General features: G+C 50.2%; 1 protein-coding gene across 1 annotated transcript in view; it reads right to left on the bottom strand.

Moving 5' to 3' along the window:
• ZC3HAV1 (zinc finger CCCH-type containing, antiviral 1) overlaps window positions 1-18,917 on the bottom strand; it is a 60,007-nt gene that overhangs the window by 6,664 nt on the left and 34,426 nt on the right. Inside the window, exons 7-12 of the mRNA XM_075558721.1 lie at window positions 14,492-14,666; window positions 12,040-12,160; window positions 10,703-10,805; window positions 4,096-4,171; window positions 1,808-1,938; window positions 1,381-1,514 (exon numbers count right to left, since the gene is read on the bottom strand). Coding sequence (XP_075414836.1) covers window positions 1,381-1,514; window positions 1,808-1,938; window positions 4,096-4,171; window positions 10,703-10,805; window positions 12,040-12,160; window positions 14,492-14,666 — 740 coding nt within the window. The remainder of the gene's footprint in view (window positions 1-1,380; window positions 1,515-1,807; window positions 1,939-4,095; window positions 4,172-10,702; window positions 10,806-12,039; window positions 12,161-14,491; window positions 14,667-18,917) is intronic.

Genomic DNA, 18,917 nt, shown 5'->3' on the forward strand with positions numbered 1-18,917 from the left:
GCTGCGTGGGTCTACTTATATAGTGAGTTTTGTAAAAAGCAAAGTGTAGAGGAGCTGATGCCAAGGGCTGAAGCAGAAAGCAAATGTTTTGAGAATGAGGATGGCAACATATGTACAAATGTGCTTGGCACAATGGATGTATATATGGATTGTGATAAGAGTTGTATGAGCCCCCAATAAAATGACTCAATAAAAAAAAATTTTTAAGTATATCTCAATAGAGGAGGAATTTTGGGGTGGATTAGAGAACCTATGAGAAGGCCTGGAACTGGGTACAAATGCTTTGGATGGGAGAAGACAGCTTAATGAGAATATTTCCCTAAAATATTACATTTCTGCATTTCTTTTTAAAACAAATTTAAATCAAGATAAAATTAAAATATTTAAATCACCAATAAATATGTACTTAGTGCCTACTGTAAAAAAAAAGCAAAGTGTGACCCTAATCACCTCCATGTGAGCAGCTTGTCTCACCTGTCGATTGCACATCTCAGTAAAAAATCGATCTACTGAAGCAAGTGTTTTCCATCGTGTTTAGGGCAATATCTGGCACGGGACAAAAAGGTCAGAGTGCCCGTGGTGATGCTAGGAGCATGCCCAAGGAGCAGAGCAGAGCAAAGTCTTGGCATTACAAGAAGAGGCTGAGTGGTCGTGAGACGTACCGTGGACGGAGGTCTGTACGCATGACAGCTGCCATTTCAAGACACGTGAGTCAGTGTGAGGACCATGGGTGAGGAAGAAAGTGATTGGGGGAAGCGTGCTGCAGGTCTGCCGAAGGGGCCAACACCTTATCCTTTCTGATCTCGTCATGCAAAGGCGGTCTTCTATGTGAGTGTGATATACAATACACACGACATCCAAAATACACCTGGGTCTACACTAACAACAATGAGTACAAGGGAGAAGAAAGTGTTCTAGAATTGACTGTGGTGATGATGGTACCCTCTCCTTGATATGACTGAACTATTGACTTGTATGGGAAGTGCATGAAATACTGGTCAAACGTGTTTAAACGTGTGTGTGCGTGTGCGCGTGTACTGACTGTGAGCAATATAAAAAGATCTGTCAACTAGCTGTTTGTTACTTATTAAGATGTCCATCAGCAATAGGGTTTTAACAGTTATGTTTTGAAGGACTTAAAAGTTACAGGTGGATTTTCACCTGCTTGTGGGGTGAAGGGCGGGGCAGTATCGCACACCATTAGTTAGTCAGGGTCCACAGTTGTTAGGTGCCATTGAGTCAGTCCTGACTCACGGCAACCTTATGGCCAACAGAATGAACATTGCCTGATATTAGATGTCTGTCAACTGTACATGCCTCTAATAGAAACACACAAGGCTCACGACTCTTCGAATCACGCTTCTCATGTTCAGCACAAACCTTTTCCATATTTTGCTTCACATGTTCCATGCAAGGACCAGTCAAAGTTATGCTGGCATATAGACTCCACATAGCGGCGGTCCGTCGCGTGAAACAGCGTTTTTTCACCGGCATTCCTCATAAGGGCTTTCTTCCTACGGTCAGAAAGGAGAGACTCAGGCAGGCCCCAGCAGGCTGCTGACCCACTCTGGTTAAGAGTGTGCACCCCAGCCAGTGACCCGCCGCGGTCTCATGTTACTGTCACGCCAGTCAGAGTGGAGTTACAAACAGGTAAGAGGACGTGAGGAAGTCTGCTCATGAAAGGACTGACTCACAGCCCGGCACCGCCAGAAACCACACGAGAGGCAGAAGGCTGGGCTAAGCTGGCCAAGCCCAGGAGTGTCCATCTAGAGAGAGGGAAGGTAGCCAGCTCGCGCCGGGCACCAACCTCTGGAAGGCAGTCAGGAGCTCCGAGTTATGAATCTTCTGAATCTTCTGGATCTTGAAGTTCTTCATGGAGGCTTTAAAACTCGCGCTTATCATAATATATTCCGGATGTTGGTCACTGATGGGCGACAACTGAAACATAAAAAAACATGGAATTGGCTTCCTTGCGAAGGCGAGGAAGGAAAGAAGCAGTCGGCTTGGGGTGGGTGGCGTGGTGCTTTGACAGCCGGCCAGCTGTTCAGGACCATGTCAGGCCAACACACACGGTGGAAGGAAGCGAGAGGTCCAACTCTATGTCTGAGTCCACTGACCTACTGCATGTCCGAATGCTGCTGGACGAGGGCCGGGCCAGAGGTGCCTGCAGCCCGAGCCGAGCTGTCTCCACCCATGGACGACCGGGATGGAGGAGACAGCCTAAGGAAAAATCAACCCCAATTAGGTGGGAGGGCCGCCATTTGTCTGGCTCCCACAGAAGTCTCCTCTTTCGCTGCAGCTGATGGACAAAGCACTTCCTCTCAGCTCCAGTTGATGCGAGCGAGTCAAAAAGTACTGCTGCCCGTGGTTCCAGCTCTGACGTGCAAGGACTTATTCCAAAAAGTCATGTGAGCACAGGGCCCTGTGGTCAGCGGATGGCTAGAGGCAAATTCTCTTAGCGATACACTTGTCCACCTTCTTAGAATGCCCTAAAAGAGGACAGTGTGTGTGTGTGTGTGTGTGTGTGTGTGTGTGTGAATACAGTAGCTCCAAGGGACTCTAGTGGGCTAGTTCAACTTCAGGCAGTAAGGTAAGTTCAGAAGATTCTTGAGACTGAGAGGGGCTGCTAAAGAGGTTATCTTAAATAGATAATCTCAAAGCACACAAGACAACCACAGATGCTTATTAGGAAGATTTTCGTTTTAGTTTTATCAGGTAGGAGACATTTAAGAAAATAAAAAATTGCATCTGTGAGAAGAAACTCTGGCGGGGTATTGGGTTACAAGTTGGGCTGTTCTAACCACATCAGCAGTTCAAAACCAGTAGCTCCGCAGGAAAAAGAAGAGGCTTTCTGTTCCCCTAAAAATTTAGCACCTCAAAAAAAAGATTTAGCACGTCAGAAATCCCTAGAGGCAGCTCTACTTTTTTCTGTAGGGTTGCTAGGAGTTGGGATCCGGCAGATGTCAGTGACAGGTAAGGCCTTGTGCCAGGCAGGAAGTTGAGCTAAGGGATCCTTCCCCACGGTGACCACGCACCTGGCTCCCTCTGCGAGGGGGAAGGGCTGTCTTATGAGGATCTCACTGGGCAACTTTGCCCCATCCAACCTTTCCCCTCAGGCTTCCCTTGGTTCTGAAAACACGCACAAAAACACATGCAAAAGAACCTGAATGAGGCCCTTGGAGATGCCCTGGTGGCCATTATGATGCGATGTAAGTCAAGGGGCACAGGACTCGGGGAAGGACTGGAGATGGAAAAACCACAGTCAAAAGTGCATAGACCAAAAAAAGTGCATAGACTCACTCATAGTCACCCTTACAATAGAAATACTCATTCCATTTATATGAAAAATCCAAATTAGCTAAATCCTTGGAGACCAAGAAAAAATTAGTGGTTGCCAGGGATTGGGGGTTAGGGGTAGATGTAGTTTGGGTGGGAAGCGGGGATGAAGGTTTCATGGTTTAATGGGGAAGGGGGTGTCCTGTAAAGTGGATGGAAAACCATTTGGAAGTCGATGGAGACAGCTGAACAACATTGTGAGATGAATCGGCACCACCGAACTATCCACTTTAAAATGATGTGGGTTTTGCTATGGGACCGCTCACAGCAATGTTAAAAAAAAGGGAAAGTGACAGGTTAAAAAGCAGAGGAAGGCCCTTGCTTACACAAGTTCGTATTCTGCCACTTCGCCCTATAAAAGACCCACGTGACTGTCGTTAACGGAAGAAATCTGCGGAGGGCTTTCCACTCCGATGGGGAGAAAAACAACAGGCAGTGAGCCTTTTAAGAGTCTGGGCGGTTGGTTCGCTTTGCATCCTTTTGGGTTACGGGAGGTTGCTTGGGCACCCTCTCCTTTCGCACAGCGGGAGACCCATCTTCCTATCTCCCTCCCGGGATCGGGACGTCACCGTGTGGCGCTGGACTCTGTGGGCTGGCTGTCCCTGGAGGAGAGGAGCGAGGGTGGTACCAGTGGGACCCCATCCTTGAAGAGCTTTGGAAGCAGCACGTTCAGCGGAACAGGCCAATGTTCACTCTGGTACCAAAGTTCCCATGCCCACCTTCCAAGGACTGCCCGCGAAAGCGCAACCCGGCCCTTACCGTATATGCACTGAGGCGCTGGGGTCGGTCCTGCTGAGAAGCGTCTGGGGTGGGCAGGGACGGTGCCCGCTGACAGCTACAGGCAAAAAAAGAGTGAAGGTTGACATGAATCCCTGCTCACGGGCCCAAGAGACTTCCTCGTCTCAACCTCCAGCCACTCAACATGGAACAAGAAGGGATGGTTCTTTCTATACGTTCCTCTGGGCTGACATACCCATATCTGCTGGCAGAGATGCACCGTCACTGTGCTTCCCACTGCCCCCACTAATCATCTCAGATGCATTTACTGGTCTCTCCCAAGAAAATCCAACACTCACTGAAGCAATTCGTCCAACGGGCTACAGGACCACAGCGTCCACTAGCCTGAAACCAGTAACTAGGAGGTGTTAGATAACCCCACTGACTGCCCTGAAAGGGGCCACAAAAGAAGGTGCTAGACAAAACGGGGAAAAGATGTAGATCATTTCCAAATTATAAATAAGACCAGGCTCACTGGTCTTGCAAAGACTGGCAGAATCCTGAGACACCCTTCGAACCTGGAACTGAGCCTACCTCCAAGCCTCCACTGTCAGCCCCACCACAGGCAGGCCTCTCAAGGGCGCATCACCACCTGTGAAGAACATGCCCTGCCCAGCCCCTCCCCAACCTGAGGAAAGAGGGCAAATGGAAAAGGGGAACTCAGAGAGGAAGAGAAAGAATGGTGTCACCCGGAGGGGAGGACAATGTCAGAGAACAGAAGTGCATGTGAACCACTGAATGGGAAACTAATTGGCTCTGCAAACATTCACCCAAGCGATAACTTAAATTTAAAAATACACTTGCCAGGCAGGATTTTATGGGAAGGGTGGTGTTGGAGCGGGCTATGCAGATGCTGGCTTCCCGCGCACAGCAAGGCGAGGACGAGGTACCTTGGCAAGGGGAGGAGCAGATGGAAGACCGTGGGGCGACAGTGACGGCTGGACACCGTGGAGACAGGTGGCGGGCTGATGTCATGAGAGGTCTTCAATGCCATAAACCAGTCTTCTCTTGGTAACAGAGGTGTATGGAGAGAGCCGCCCAGCTCGGCACTAGGAGAACCTACATGTTTTATATGTGTATCTAACTTCTCATCAGCATTTGGGCGATATTTTTCAGAAATACGGGTTTTTATCTATCAAACCCTTCGTGCATATTTTGATTCGTAATATAGATTGCATTCCCCACAATGTAAAGGCGCTCTCCCCTCCTCCTCCTGGGGTTCCCATTGCCACTCATGCTTTGTGCACTCTGGCATGCCAGTTGGCCTTGATGTCCCCTGAAGTGAGGGTCCCAAGCGGCCAGGTACAGAGGCTCATTCTCTCGCTGTTTCTTTATCCCTGCCAGAGTCCATTTTGACCCATGGCAACTCTACGGGACAGGTTAGAACTGCCCCTGAGAGTCTCTAAAACTAACTCTTTGCGGAAGTAGAAAGCCCCATCCCCTGTCCCCCCACCCCCCAGCAGCTGGTGATTTCAACCTGCTGACCTTGCGGTTAGAAGCCCAATGTGATCAGGGATCCCTGCCACACTGGGTGAAATCTGCTGTCGGAGAGGAAATCCAGTCAGTCTGGAGTAGAGACAGCCGAGGAGCGGAGGAACTGCTGCCAAGTCAGAACCAAAGGCCTTATCTTTTTTTAATTGTAATTTTCTGTTGCCTTTTCAAAACGGAATAAGCATTGTAGACATGGCAATGGGGGTGGCAATATTTAATTAAATAAATAAGATGTAGCTTTGTCCCTTTAAATAAATATACCAGAATTATTTTGAGCACGAAGGAGTGAGACCAGTGAACCCGTTGCCAACGCACCAACTCCACGCATGGTGCTCCCTGTGGCAGAATAGAACCTTGCTCCAAGAGGTTGATTGGCTCTTGAACATTTTATTGTGCATGAGATGAAAGTGAACATGACAATGTTACTTTCCCCTTCAGGAGTTCAGGAGCCCTGGTGGCATAATGGGATCTGTGTTGGATGGTAACTACATGGTCAGCAGTTTGAAACCACCATCCTCCCCTAGGGAGAAAGACAAGGCTTTCTACTCCTATAGAGCAGTTCTACCCTGCCCTATAGCGCTGCTGTCAGTCAGAATTGACTCAGTGGCACCTAGCTTCAGTCTATTGGTTTTAAGTAGTTCAGTAGTCTTGGTGGTGTTATGTGTTGGGCTATTAACCACAAGGTCAGTAGTTCAAAACCACCAGCAGTCTCTTGGGAGAAAGATGTGACTTTCTACTCCAGTAAAGAGTTACATACAGCCTTGGAAACTCACCGAGTCATTTCTACCACTGTCCTATATGGCTGCTATGAGTTGACCTTGAGTTTGACTTTGGGAATTTTCAGTACACAACTCTCCCATGACACTGTTTGTGACCCCTGCAGTGTGCAACACTTCCATTGTTTCCATTTGTCTGATGTCCCAGCCTTCGGGTGTTTGTTTTTTTGACACACCTTCCTCCCAGGTGTTATTGTTCACATTACAGGCCAATCTATTCTTTGGTTGCCAGGTGGCCTCTGGGTGTGGCTTCAGTTCCGCATTAGCAGTGTGACTGAGGGCAAGTGTCTAGAAGGTTGCTTCCTTTACTCTCCATCAGACCCACATGCCTGGGTTGGTTGGTTGGTTGGTTTTTGATGAGAGCGTCATGGAACTACCTTGCAAGCCTTACAAGACAGCAAAGGATGAACACAAGAAACTCCATGTTGACAGCGAAATAAAAAGCACTATAAAACCTAGCCTGAATGCTGAGCCATGGCCAAGAACCAACAGATGTTCTTAAGAGCCAACCCAGAAAGTCTAGGGAACCCCAATAAAACTTGGCTGAACACTGCGGAATTTCCAGAGTGACAGCAACCGGCCAGTGAAGCTGCCTGTATAAACCAGGTAGAGACACTGACGTTTCAGAGAGCTCAGAACCAAGGAGCCATCAACCCCTGCTCTCTCCCCGGGGTGAGTACATTGATGAAAGCAGAGCTTAGCAGGCCTTTGAGGCTGAAATAATATGTGTCGTGTGCTGTTATTATGTCCTTATACTTGCCCTTATATTCTGGTATTTGGTCATTTGGATTACCTTTAAGATTGTGAGATTGTTTGATATGTTTGCAGTGAATAAACTGAGCATTTGAAAATGTCAAAGAGCGTTAAATAACTACTGATCGCACCGTTTGTGACACTTTTTGAGTTTTGTTCTACAATTTTCCCCCATTCTAACCTGGAGGTTCAATTGCATTCTGGCTAAGGGCAGGCGGCAGTGGTGGCTGGCACTCTAGTCCCTCCGGCCCCAGGCGGTGTAGGCTTTGGTTCACGTGGTCCACGAGACTGATGCTCGATCCCTGCAGTCTTTGGTTCCCTTCCCTCTCCTTTGGTCCAGACGGGAAGAGACCACAGCTGTATCTTTAGGGGCTACTCCCAAGCACTGAAGGCCACAGCAGCCACCCCACCAACCAGGCTGCAGAACGTCACCTTTATGCTCACGCGGGGATTTTAATGGCTGAGTTCAGTACGAGAGTGCCTGAGCTTTCTTGGAGGCTCCTCTGGGTGGACTTGACCTCCCAGCCTCTCAGTTAGGGGCCAAGTGCTTAACAGCCTTCACCCCCAGGGACTCAATGAAGCAGCACTGAATCTCTCTTTCATCAGCTGACTGCAAACAGCACCTACTTCTTCCGCAGCGATTTCCCCATGGACATGAGTCACCAACCGAAATGGTGACTTCCACTGTCACAACCATAGGAGTGTAAGTCCCCAGCCAACACGAAGGAGTCTCTGCCTCCACTGAGCCCTGCACCATCTTCACTTTATTAACTGGGCGAATCATAGCTAGCCAGGCCGATCAGAGTCTAATTCTTGGGAATACGAATGAAGGGCTTCAGAGCAAATGAGCCCATGGGAGGCGAGGCTCGAGGAAATGCAGACTGGATTTCGGAAGTTAAAAGTTAGTCAGGGACTAAGCCACAGTACTACCTGATATACACCCAATGGAAAAAAGGGACACAGCACAGCACAGACTGACACACGCACACCCACATCTGTCCCCCACTATTCGCTGTAGCAAGAAGCTCAGAACCACCCAAGTGGCCATGGGGGAGAACGGATGGATAAAGTTAGGTGCCATACATACCCCAGTGGAAGGCCACGCAAGGATACAAAAGGAAAATGGTGGGACTGTGAGAACCCCTCGTGATGTGGATGGATGAACCTGGAGGACATTACAGCAAGGGAAGTGGGTCCATCACAACAGGGCGAGGATCCTACAGGACCACTGTTATTCACACTCACACACACACACACACACACACACACACAGAAGGTCTTCATACCCAAAGGAACAGATCTCGATGGTTACCAGGGCTGGGAGGGGGAGCAATAGGCAAGAAGGCAGAGAACACGCTACAGGAGGGAGATGGCGGGGAAAGGGTGCGGGGGGGGGGGGGGGAGGGCGGGAGAGGAGGCGTTGAGAGTTACAGGGAAAGTCATCAGGAGGACTGATAAGTTGTTCACGTTGTTGGAGGCAAAAATGATGATCTGAATAGAAAAATTACCACCCTGACTCCTAATAAAAGGTTTTTGGGGAAAACCCCAAGATGACCACCCCTAATAAAACCTTCTATCTTGAAACCCTAGGCCAAACGAAAGGCTGCGACATAAACAAAACACCCTTAATAACAGTGCTCCTCAGGGCAATCAATTTTAAGAGCCCAAAGGGCAGCATTTACCCAAAGCCAAGATGAGGGGGGTAGGGGATGGGGCGGGGGTGGGGATGGAGCCCGGAAACAAACCAAGGAAGAGCCAGAGGAAGGCAGAGAGCAAGCTGACACATCAGCAACCAATGTCACAGAACAATCTGCAAGTGGCTGCTTGGCTGGAAAACAGATTGGCTATGCCAACTTACAATAAATATACAATAAAATACTCAAAACTGAATCATAGGTCAAGCATTAGCCAGAGGCCAGAACCTATAGGATCTTTAGGACTCACAGTAAGCAAATCTGTTGCCAAAAAGACTCCTCTAAAGCAAAGGTATCCCCTTGAGGACTACCATGCCTCTGTCACAGGCCCCAGGGTTTCCCATCACCTTACAGGCATCGGAAAGGTGGACGATGAGTCAGGAAGACCAGAGACACACTGAAGCATTTGACCAATGATTTTGGGGTAGACGATTGAGTGAAATGGCCCATGGACTGCCAGGCAAGTGGACAAACCTATCTGGGACTGGCTAGAATAGAACCCTGGTTAGATTGGAAGATGGTGAGACCGGCACCCCACACTCTGGATGTGTTATCGGAAGGAGCTAGCTCCCAGAAAGGGACATCATGCTTGGTAAAGTAGAGGGTCGGCAATTCAACGGGAGGGACAGACACAGTGTTGGCAGCAGTGGGCCCGAGCTCAGATAGCAGTGATTGTGTGGACATGGCAGGGCCAGGCCGCGCTTCATTCTGCTGTGCATACGGTCACTGAGAGTTAGAATGGCAAACAACTAGGCTGGGCACAGTCTGTTAACAGCAGGGCCTGGGGCGTGCTCATAAGAACAGCTGCAAACATGTGGAGCACTCTGGTGCACTCCCCGCTGCCCCGCCCAATCCCGTCTTGCGGGTGCCCACAGTAGTGGCTGTGTCCAAACCCACTCCACGACTGCAGGCTGGCGTGCGCCTATGATGCTAAACAGGTTTCAGACCAGGATGAGGAAGAAAGGCCTGGTAACTTCCTAATATCAGCCAGTGGAAACCCTGCGAACTCCCATGTTGGGCTCGGCAGGCAGGCATGGGGGTGGCACCGGACCGGGCAGTGTGTCATTTCACTGTGCATGGGGTCACCATAAGGGGGGACTGGGAGACTGCAACAAGGGGCAGAGCACCTCAGGTGGCGCGGCTCCAACGGCAGAAGCTGAAGCACCCCCATTCCCGTGCCGCCCCCCCACCCACCCCATCAAGCTCAGTTCTCACTCTTGGGTTCTCGTAGGATGTCTTTTCTCTTCAGCGTCCCCTCCGTCTCAAGGACACGCGTTGAGTTCTTAAAACCAAGAATGCCTCCTCAGGACACCGTGGTTTGCGCATAATCATATCATTCAGAATTGAAAAATCCAACTCAAACATGTTCATGCACAGGGTAGCGTTTACTGATGGTTTCATAAGCCCATCGAGCTGAGTCCTCTATGAACTCCCAGCCCCACACAAAACACCCTCCCCAAGCACCCCGTAGCCGCTCTGCCTTTCCCAGAGGAAGCCCAAGCCCAAGCCCAAGCCCAGCGCCGGCTGGTCTCTTTCTTCTCTCTCCAGGATGCGCCTTGTCCCCCTCCCACATGCCCCACCCTCTCTAGACCCACCCATGGAGATGGAGACACTGAGAATCCCAGCCAGGAACAAAAGCCAGCTCGGGGCACACAAGGGATCCTCAGCCCCGGCACGAAGAGGCGCGTGGCGCAACCCAGGGCCAGGAGACAGGGCACGGGCTCTGGGCTACGCTGAGCTCCACTACACCATTCCCGGGGCTCATCGGCAATGAAAATGAGGCGCAGCATCCCGCCAGCAGGAACGTTCCAGAACGCGAGGCCTCCGGTGCCAATGGGCATCTTGAGCCAAAGGGTCGTCGCTCAGGACACTTACTTTCGTCTCATTTTGAGCACCTCCAGGTCAGAGAAAGAGAGAAATGTGGGCCTTCTGAGGACACGCTTCTGAGTCCTGGAAAGCACGTTTGTCTGAATCATCGCTGTAGACAGGAAGAAAGGGCAAACACACCGGAATCACGAGTTCGTCGCAGAAAACAACTCCTCGTTCTAAGGGTCGACGGAAGCTTCTGCTGAACTGGATGAGAAGCTGTGAGTTGCTCAAAAGCATGGACCTCAAGGCGGAGAAGCTACCTCAAAATACAGGGGAGCCTCAACAAGGCTGGGGACAAGAGGAATGGAGAGGTCATGGGATTGCCCCACAAATCTTCTGAAGTGCCTTAGTAGGTGAGACAAGGCTGTTCCTGGTTTTGTTTTGTTTTGTAGAATAAGACTTCAATCAAGAGCTTCGTATCTGGTGAGTTCTTTCCTAAGGAAAAACTAGCATCGTGACATGTATTGCCGAATAGCATTCTAAAACTATGGGGGGTGGAGTGGGGGGTTTTTTCCGGTTTTTTTTGTTTGTTTGTTTTAAGCTATGTTACTTAAATCCCTCTCAGATCTCAGGTTTTACCAAAAAGAACCTTAGCAAACGAGTCGACGTGACTCCCAGTGACCCATGTGTGGAGAGTAGGATTTTGCCCGTGGAGTCTTCCAAAGGAGAACACCAGGCTTCTCTTCTGAGGGACCCATGGGGCAGCTCAAAACTCCAACTTTCTGATCAGTGGCCGAGCGCATTAATTGTAGGTGCCACCTCGAAACAGCAAGGACTCAAGACGGTCTTCGCCTACCCTCCTCTCAAGGGCCTGCAGGGTGTCCTGCGAGGGTGTGCGCCTGACCACCTGCAGGGAGGGCCCTGGGGTGGAGACCAGGGAGGTCAGTGGACTAGATGCTGACTAGACTCCCCGGGCCTGTCCCGATGGCTCAGATGAACGGGATGAGAGGCAGGGGTGCTAATCAGGAGATGGAAGAAGCCAAAAGACAGGGCCAAAGGAGAAGAGCCAAGTTCCTGCCACTCCGAAGGTTGCCCCACGGCCTGAGGTCCCTGTGGTGGGTGGCCAGAAGCTCCTGAAAATTCTGCCTCCACTTTGAGACAGAGCCCAGGGCTCAGCCCACAGAGGAAACGCCTGAGGGACGGGGAGGCCGGGAGACACTCCCACGGGGAAAAGCAGGTGTCCAGCAGGCACTGGCATCCACGGGTTGTGAGCCTTTCTTCAAGGTTGGAGGAGGAGATGGCAAGACCTGGGCCCCCCATGTGCCTGCTAATGCTCCCTCCTCACTTCTATCCACCCCCCAGACCCGAACGACAACCCCTCCCCGCCAGACACACCCACTCACCTTGGAAACTCAGTTCATATGCCTTAGAGCCTGCCTGAAAGCCCACAATTCCTTTTGGGTATGCAAGAAACATAGCCTCGATGTACGAAGAGTCGATGTTCGAAATTTCCTGGTTACTCGACTAATAAAAAAAATTATTATTATTTAATAAAAAGTTGTCAGAGCAGGCTTTTCAGAAATTCGGTCTTTTGGACATCATCTTAAAGTTTCATCACGACACTCTCGTTCTGGCGTGGAGTCTGAAGAAGAGGATATCCTGTCCCCCAAACCAGACACTCAGCACTCGAGACTAAGAGCCCATGCAAGGCTGGTTGGTGCCCAGAGATGGGGCACTCAGCAGGGCCAGAGCGGACTTTGGCGCTTGATGTTGTTGGGAAAACAATGCTTGTTGTGGTACTTCTGTCACTCTCCACACGGGGCAGAGTGACATGCATGTCCCTCTGAGGTGGGCATCTACATTGGCCACAGAGCAGAACCCAGTGTTCTGCTCTGCACAGAATGCTCTGAATGAGGAACTTAGAGGCATGGGTCAAGGCCCAGCTCGCCAGACTTTCCCAACCCCCAAATCCAAACTCACTGCCATCGAGTCAATGCCAACTCAGTGACCCTATAGGACAAGGTGGAACTGCTCCATCACTTGTATAAGTCTTCAGGAGTAGACAAATCTCACCTTTCTCTCATAGTGTGGCTGGTGGATTTGAACTCCTGACTTTGCAATGAGAAGCCCAACACTTAAACCACTACACTACCAGGGCTCCTTAACGACCACAGGAATGATTACTTCGAGTTTGTAACTTCTTCATCCACAAAACACTTTTATTGAACTGTACCCTGAAAGTCTCCCTGGCTTGATAGGAGGAGCCGTCGTGCTCAGCACCCCAGGAGTTTCCCCAGCTGTAACCCACAGAAGGAAGGAAGGGGGCTGAGAGACAGGCAGGGCTTTGAGCCCCACGGCCACTGTCGCAGGGCAGCTCTGCCATATTTAACATTGCCCCGGGAACAGCTGTCTCATAACAGGTCTCTGCAGCTAACACAGGCTGCAGACCTTGGAGTTATGTATCAGCAGGACTGTGGGGAGGATCATCATCCACTGACAGGAAATCCCTTCTTTTCCCAAGAGACCGGGCGGCTTGGCCAGAGAGGCACAGTGAATTCGGAACCAAGTCGGCTCTCTCTCTGCATTGGTAGTTCAGCTGCTGAGAGTCAGAATGACCCTGCACGGGTTGGACTCTCTGTGGAAAGTGGGGTTCTGGGGAGAAGCTGGGGCTGTGTGGAAGGCAGGGCTGTGTGCAAGGCAGGCCTCTGGGTTGCTTTTAACTATTTTGGGCTTCATCTACCCCTCCCCAACTCCCTGCTTCATTTTAATATCCTTTATTTCTTTCTGTTCACTCTAGTTTCATTACACTTGTAAGATACCTTCATCTTTTTTTCTATCAACTGGAGATCAAACAAACAAACCTATCAATTGCTGTTCAGTTGTCCCGGACTCCTGGCAGCTGCAAAGTATCAGTGGAACTGATCCATGGGGCTTTCAGGGAAATAGACAGCCTGCCCTTCTTCTGAGGCAGCGGTTCTCAACCTTCCTCATGCCGTGACCCTTTCATACGGCTCCTCATGTGGTGGTGACCTCCCAACCATACAATTATGTTCGTTGCTACTTCATCACTGTCATTTTGCTACTGTGATGAATCTGGTGACCCCTGTGAAAGGGTCGTTCGACCCCAAAGGGGTCGAGACCCACAGGTTGAGAACCCCTGGTCTAAGGCATCTGCAGGTGGTCTCCTCCCTCCACTATCTCAGTGGGCAGCCACAGGTGTTAACCATGTGTACCCACCCAACAGCCACAGCAATGACCATCATGATGCGGGCAACAAGGTAGCCTGACTGACTCAATGTCACCATGAGACAGAGGCAGCTCGAGGACCACGAGCGATAATACCATGAACGGAAGAAGGAGCACGGAGCCAGCACTCCTCAACCGACTCCCACCTCTGCTTCCTAGGGGCTCTCTCTGGGTGAGCGCGCCTGGCACCTCCTGGCATCAGGGGTAGTGAGAAGGGACAGGAGACTGACTCATGCATCTCAATGTATAAGAGGAAGTCAAAAGGTTCATGGAAACGGGAAATGAAAAGATAATGGACTTTTCCCATCAACCTTGTCAAGCTGCCTCCTCTAGGCTTCATCTGCAGGGTGTGAGAGAGAGAGGGCATGTGTGCGTGCATGTGCATGGTCCTGGGTAGAAAGTGACAGAGCCCATCAGTTGCCCATTCAAGTGTGTCCCCATTTTTCTCTATGACATTGGTTGCAGGCAGTCCTTTCAACAGCGTTCTTCCCACATCCCCATTTCCATTCACCCTTCACCCTCCCCCGAGGCCGGTCCTGCCTGGTTGAGGCAGCTCCTTGAGCGGGCCGGGGTTAGACAAGCTCCCCCAATGGGGGCAGTGGGACTCACCTTTTCTCCATATTTAACCCAAATGTCAGATCTGCTTCTCCAGTACCAAACCCACTGGGTGGCAAAGACCAGCGAGGTCATCTTGGTGCGGGACGATGGGGTGGAGAGGCGTCGAAGGGGTTTGGAATTACACGTCATAGTCTGGAAATCGATGCTATAATCCATCACAGAAAAGCTGAGAGAGAAACAGGAATCGTTAGCAGAACGCCTCGCTGCCTTTCTGGTCTCCAAGCTCCGAGCTCTCGTCTCTAGGGCGCCAAGTGAAACCCTGGGAGCTGCCGGAACCTTCCTAACACTTCCTACAGTTCCGGAGGGCAGTCAAGAAAGAGAAGGGGAAATGCAGGGAGGGCATGTGCCCAACCACATAGTCAGTGACATCAGAAAGTGTCTGGATCCATAAAATATTCACTCGGGGACATCAAGTCAGATGCGACTCAGTGGGAGCCAACAGGACAGGACAGAACAGCCGCTGTGGGTTTCCAAGACTCTAACACTTTCCATGAACAGAAACCCTTGTCTTAAGTTGGGGCGAACCAATGGGCCCCCCAAAGGAGTGGAAGGAGAATCTTTCCAGAAATCCAAACCAAGACCAAAAGAGGGGACCACCTACATTGTGGAGGAGATGCTGATAGTTCTGTTGGGGGGGGGGGCTGGGGGGGTGACTAAGGAGAATGAGAACTAACCAGGCAGCCAGCGGGACGGGATGGGATGCTAAACAGTGAGTGCAGGGAACTAGGGGGACAACGGGCCAGATTTTAGATACCTGGGTAAACACTACGAATTCATTTCTACCCAACCTTCGGTGACCCACACCACGGACTAAGCACCAGGATGATGGATGCAGGGGCTACACCAGGAGGGCCTAAGCATAGAGGCCCCGCTAATGAAAAGGAGTGTGCCTTGAGGGTGCCTGCACCCTTGGACTGAGGGCCGGGGTGCTTGGATAGGAGAGGAAGCAGAGTGGCCACCCCAGGATTATGGAAGTGGCAGCTGTTGGACCTTGGGGGGAACCCCTGGCTCAGTGGGTATCTGGTGGAAGGGGACTCAGGATCACCATGGAGGCAGTTCCTCAGTGCCCACCCTGCAATGACAGAACAGGTCTATACTGGGGGTGTTGGCTTGGGTCAACCCAAGACCCCCACTACGGTCAAACCCCATACTGAGGGCCAACAGAGCCCCATCAATGAGAAATCGAACTGTGCAGGACAAAAACTCAGGAGCTGCGGCTCAAGGGGGAGCTGTACTCACATAGACTCCTCACACCCGGCAGGGTCTGGAGAGCTGGGTCACTGAGAAAGTGGATGGTGAAAATAGTGCAATGGACTTATACCCCAGGGGGTGATTGACAATGCTGTACTGCTTTGTTTAGAAGGTTTTTTTTGTTGTTGTTGTTTTTTTGGTTTTTTTTTTTTTTTTTTTTTTTTGCTTTCTTGGCTGTAGCTTGCTTTTATTGTGTTTGTTCTTTTTGGATGTGTATGGTCGGTTTGTTTGGCTGCTATTGATGCAGTCGATCTTACAAGGTTGTGATTTTGTCATATTACGACAACCAAAGTAAACCTGAGACGTGCAAACCCCACGGACAAGAAGATGGAGTCTGGGCCCTTACTTAACTCTAGCCCCAATCCAAGAACATAACTCTGATCACATGGCCCTGCTTGATACTCACCTTCATGAAATGATCACCGAAGATAAGGTGCTACACCACAGTGTGGTGATGAAACTAGACAGGCCCCGGCTATGGATCAGAATAGTGTCTGGGATCTAAAAGGCTTGTACTCAAACAAGCAGCCATCTAAGCCAGAAGTCAACTAAGTCCACACAGAAGAAGCCCACCAGCTCGTGTGATCCAAAGATGACAATTACAAAATTCAAATATGGCAAAAGGAAAAGCATCGGTGTATAAATTGTGAACACCCGGTTTGTGGAGGACAGTGAGAGCCCAAAACCCTTCTGCAAAGGATCTAGTCAGACTGAGCCGCTGGAGCTGCTCGACCAAAGCCATTGCTATCAGGGAGGGATCACTGTAATCTTGAGTAAGCTGAATGGAACTGGACACTCAGCCTGATGACCTCACTACAGCCCGAGTTGAATTGGTTCAAGGGGCCAGTATCTCCTACCTGTTCCATGACAGATATTTTGTCCCTGCCTTTTTGAATGTTGATGGTGGGGGGGAGGGGTCTTTTCTTTCTAACTTATTACTTGTATTTTGGTCTTTATACAACTATTACTTTATCCTCGCCACCTAATTTCGATTTTGGTTTGTATGGTTTCTGTTGGGTTTCTCACCTTGTCACGCACACGGGGAGTAGCTGCCGAGTGAGACTAACTGATACAACGGTTGATAGGGGACGCAGGGGTGGGGGTGGGTGACACGAAGGGAAAGGGCGTCTCAGGAGTCACAATTGAAGGGGAGGGGGGACTAGCACTGACTGCGATTGCACAACTCATTTTAAAGGTACTTTAACCATGGGAGGAGGATGTTCTAAAATTGATACAGCAATGATTGCGCAATCCTGCTTGCTATGATTGGACTAGTAAATTATGTACCAATAAAACTGTTACAAAACCAACAAACAAAAGTAAGCCTTGTCTTTCTCCCAGGGAGCATCTAGTGGCTTCAAACCACTGACGCTGTGGTTAGAAGCCCAACACGTAGCACTATACCAACAACCCACTGCCTGCAGCTCCATTCTGACTCACAGCCACCCTTAGGACAGACGGATCTGCCCTGTGACTGCTCACAAGAATACAAACCCTGCCCTTCTCCGGGGCTCTCACCAGGGCTCCTGGTGGCGGAGTGGTTACACACAGGGCTGTGATCCACAAGGTGACAGTTAAAACCACCAGCTAGCAGCCCAACGCGTAACCATCATGCCACCAGGGCTCCTAGAGAGTTGGATCTGTGCAAACAAGCTTTTTAAATAGATAAAGTCAGGTCACTTTTCTCAATCAAGATTTCCTTTGTGTAGGAAAACATAGGTAATTTTCAAAAACAAATGATATTTATGTTCACTGGTATTAGACTCCGTGTGCCCCTCAGCTTTCCATTTTAATGCAGTATGCATTGAGAACTCTACTCTACGTAGCTAAATGCTCTGAGACCAGTCCATTCTCACTCCCAACAACCATCAGGGCAGATGAACATCCCATAGAGAAACCGTCATTGTTACTGAAATAGTCTGCCTATCTAGCTCCCTCCCAAGAGTGGCTGGCTGGTGGGCTTGAACCACTAACCTGCAATTAGCAGCAAAGTGATTTAACCAGCGTTCCTAAATAAATAACCTCCTACAATGACAACCCTGCTCTAGATGTACCTGTGCGTGTGTGGGGGGGGTGCGGGTAGGGGGGTCATTCATCCAGAAATCAGGCTGGCAGAAAGGCCTGGCAATCAACTTTTGAAAGACGACCGCCATCATAAGGAGTACGGGGCGCCCTGACACACATGGGGTTTCCCACGGGGTTGCCCTAGGCTACAATAGACTTTGATAGCAACTCACTTGTCTTGGATTTCATCGGATGGTGCACAAGGTTACATGCTAGCCCCCGAGCACCCCCAAATCAGGTTTTAAAACAAGATGATAGCTGATGTCGCCCTCTAGGGGTAAAGTGCAGCAATACAGCTTTCACCAAAAACTCACGGAATTCATTCATAATGAAAGTTACATAATACGAAGACACATCGCATGTGCCTGTGAATGAGACTGGCAGCTATGGTCCCACGTGGCATCCCCACTTCAGCTGTAACAAAAGCAGAACTGTAACGTACTCTCTAAGATCGAGAAAACAGCTGGGGGGAAACCGAAAAACCCAGAGTCAATCCCAACTCATGGTGACCTGCTAAGGCAGGGCAGAGGAACCCCTGTGGGTGTCCGACTGTACAGCTTGACAGGAAGAGAAAGCCCTGCCTTCCTCCGGTGGGGCAGCTGGTGGGCTCAAACTGCAGACCTTGAGGTTAGCAGTCCAATGGATAATCCCCTAGACCAGAGGTCTCAACCTGTGGGCCACGACCCCTTGGGGGGATGGTGGTGGTCAAAAGACCCTTTCACAGGAGTCGGCCGATTCATCACAGTAGCAAAAATGACAGTGATAAAGTAGCAACAACAATAATGTTATGGTTGGGGGGTCACCACCACCTGAGGACCTGTATGGAAGGGTCGGGCCTGAGGAAGGTTGAGACCACCGCCCTACATGCCAGCAGGGCTACTAACTAAAAGAAATGAAATACTCAAGTGCGTCTCGCAGAAGGAGCCCTGGTGGCTCAGTGCTTAAGCTGCTCACTGGAAGTTCAGCAGTTCGAGCCCACGTACTGGTCCACTGAAGAAAGCTGAGGCAGTCTTTGTGTGAAGACAGCAGCCGCGGATACCCCTCCAGGATGGTTCTGTTTTGTCCTGCAAGGGTCGCTACGAGTTAGAATCAACCCAGTGGC

Source organism: Tenrec ecaudatus, chromosome 9, assembly GCF_050624435.1.
Source record: "Tenrec ecaudatus isolate mTenEca1 chromosome 9, mTenEca1.hap1, whole genome shotgun sequence".
In the NCBI taxonomy this organism is placed as follows: Eukaryota; Metazoa; Chordata; class Mammalia; order Afrosoricida; family Tenrecidae; genus Tenrec; species Tenrec ecaudatus.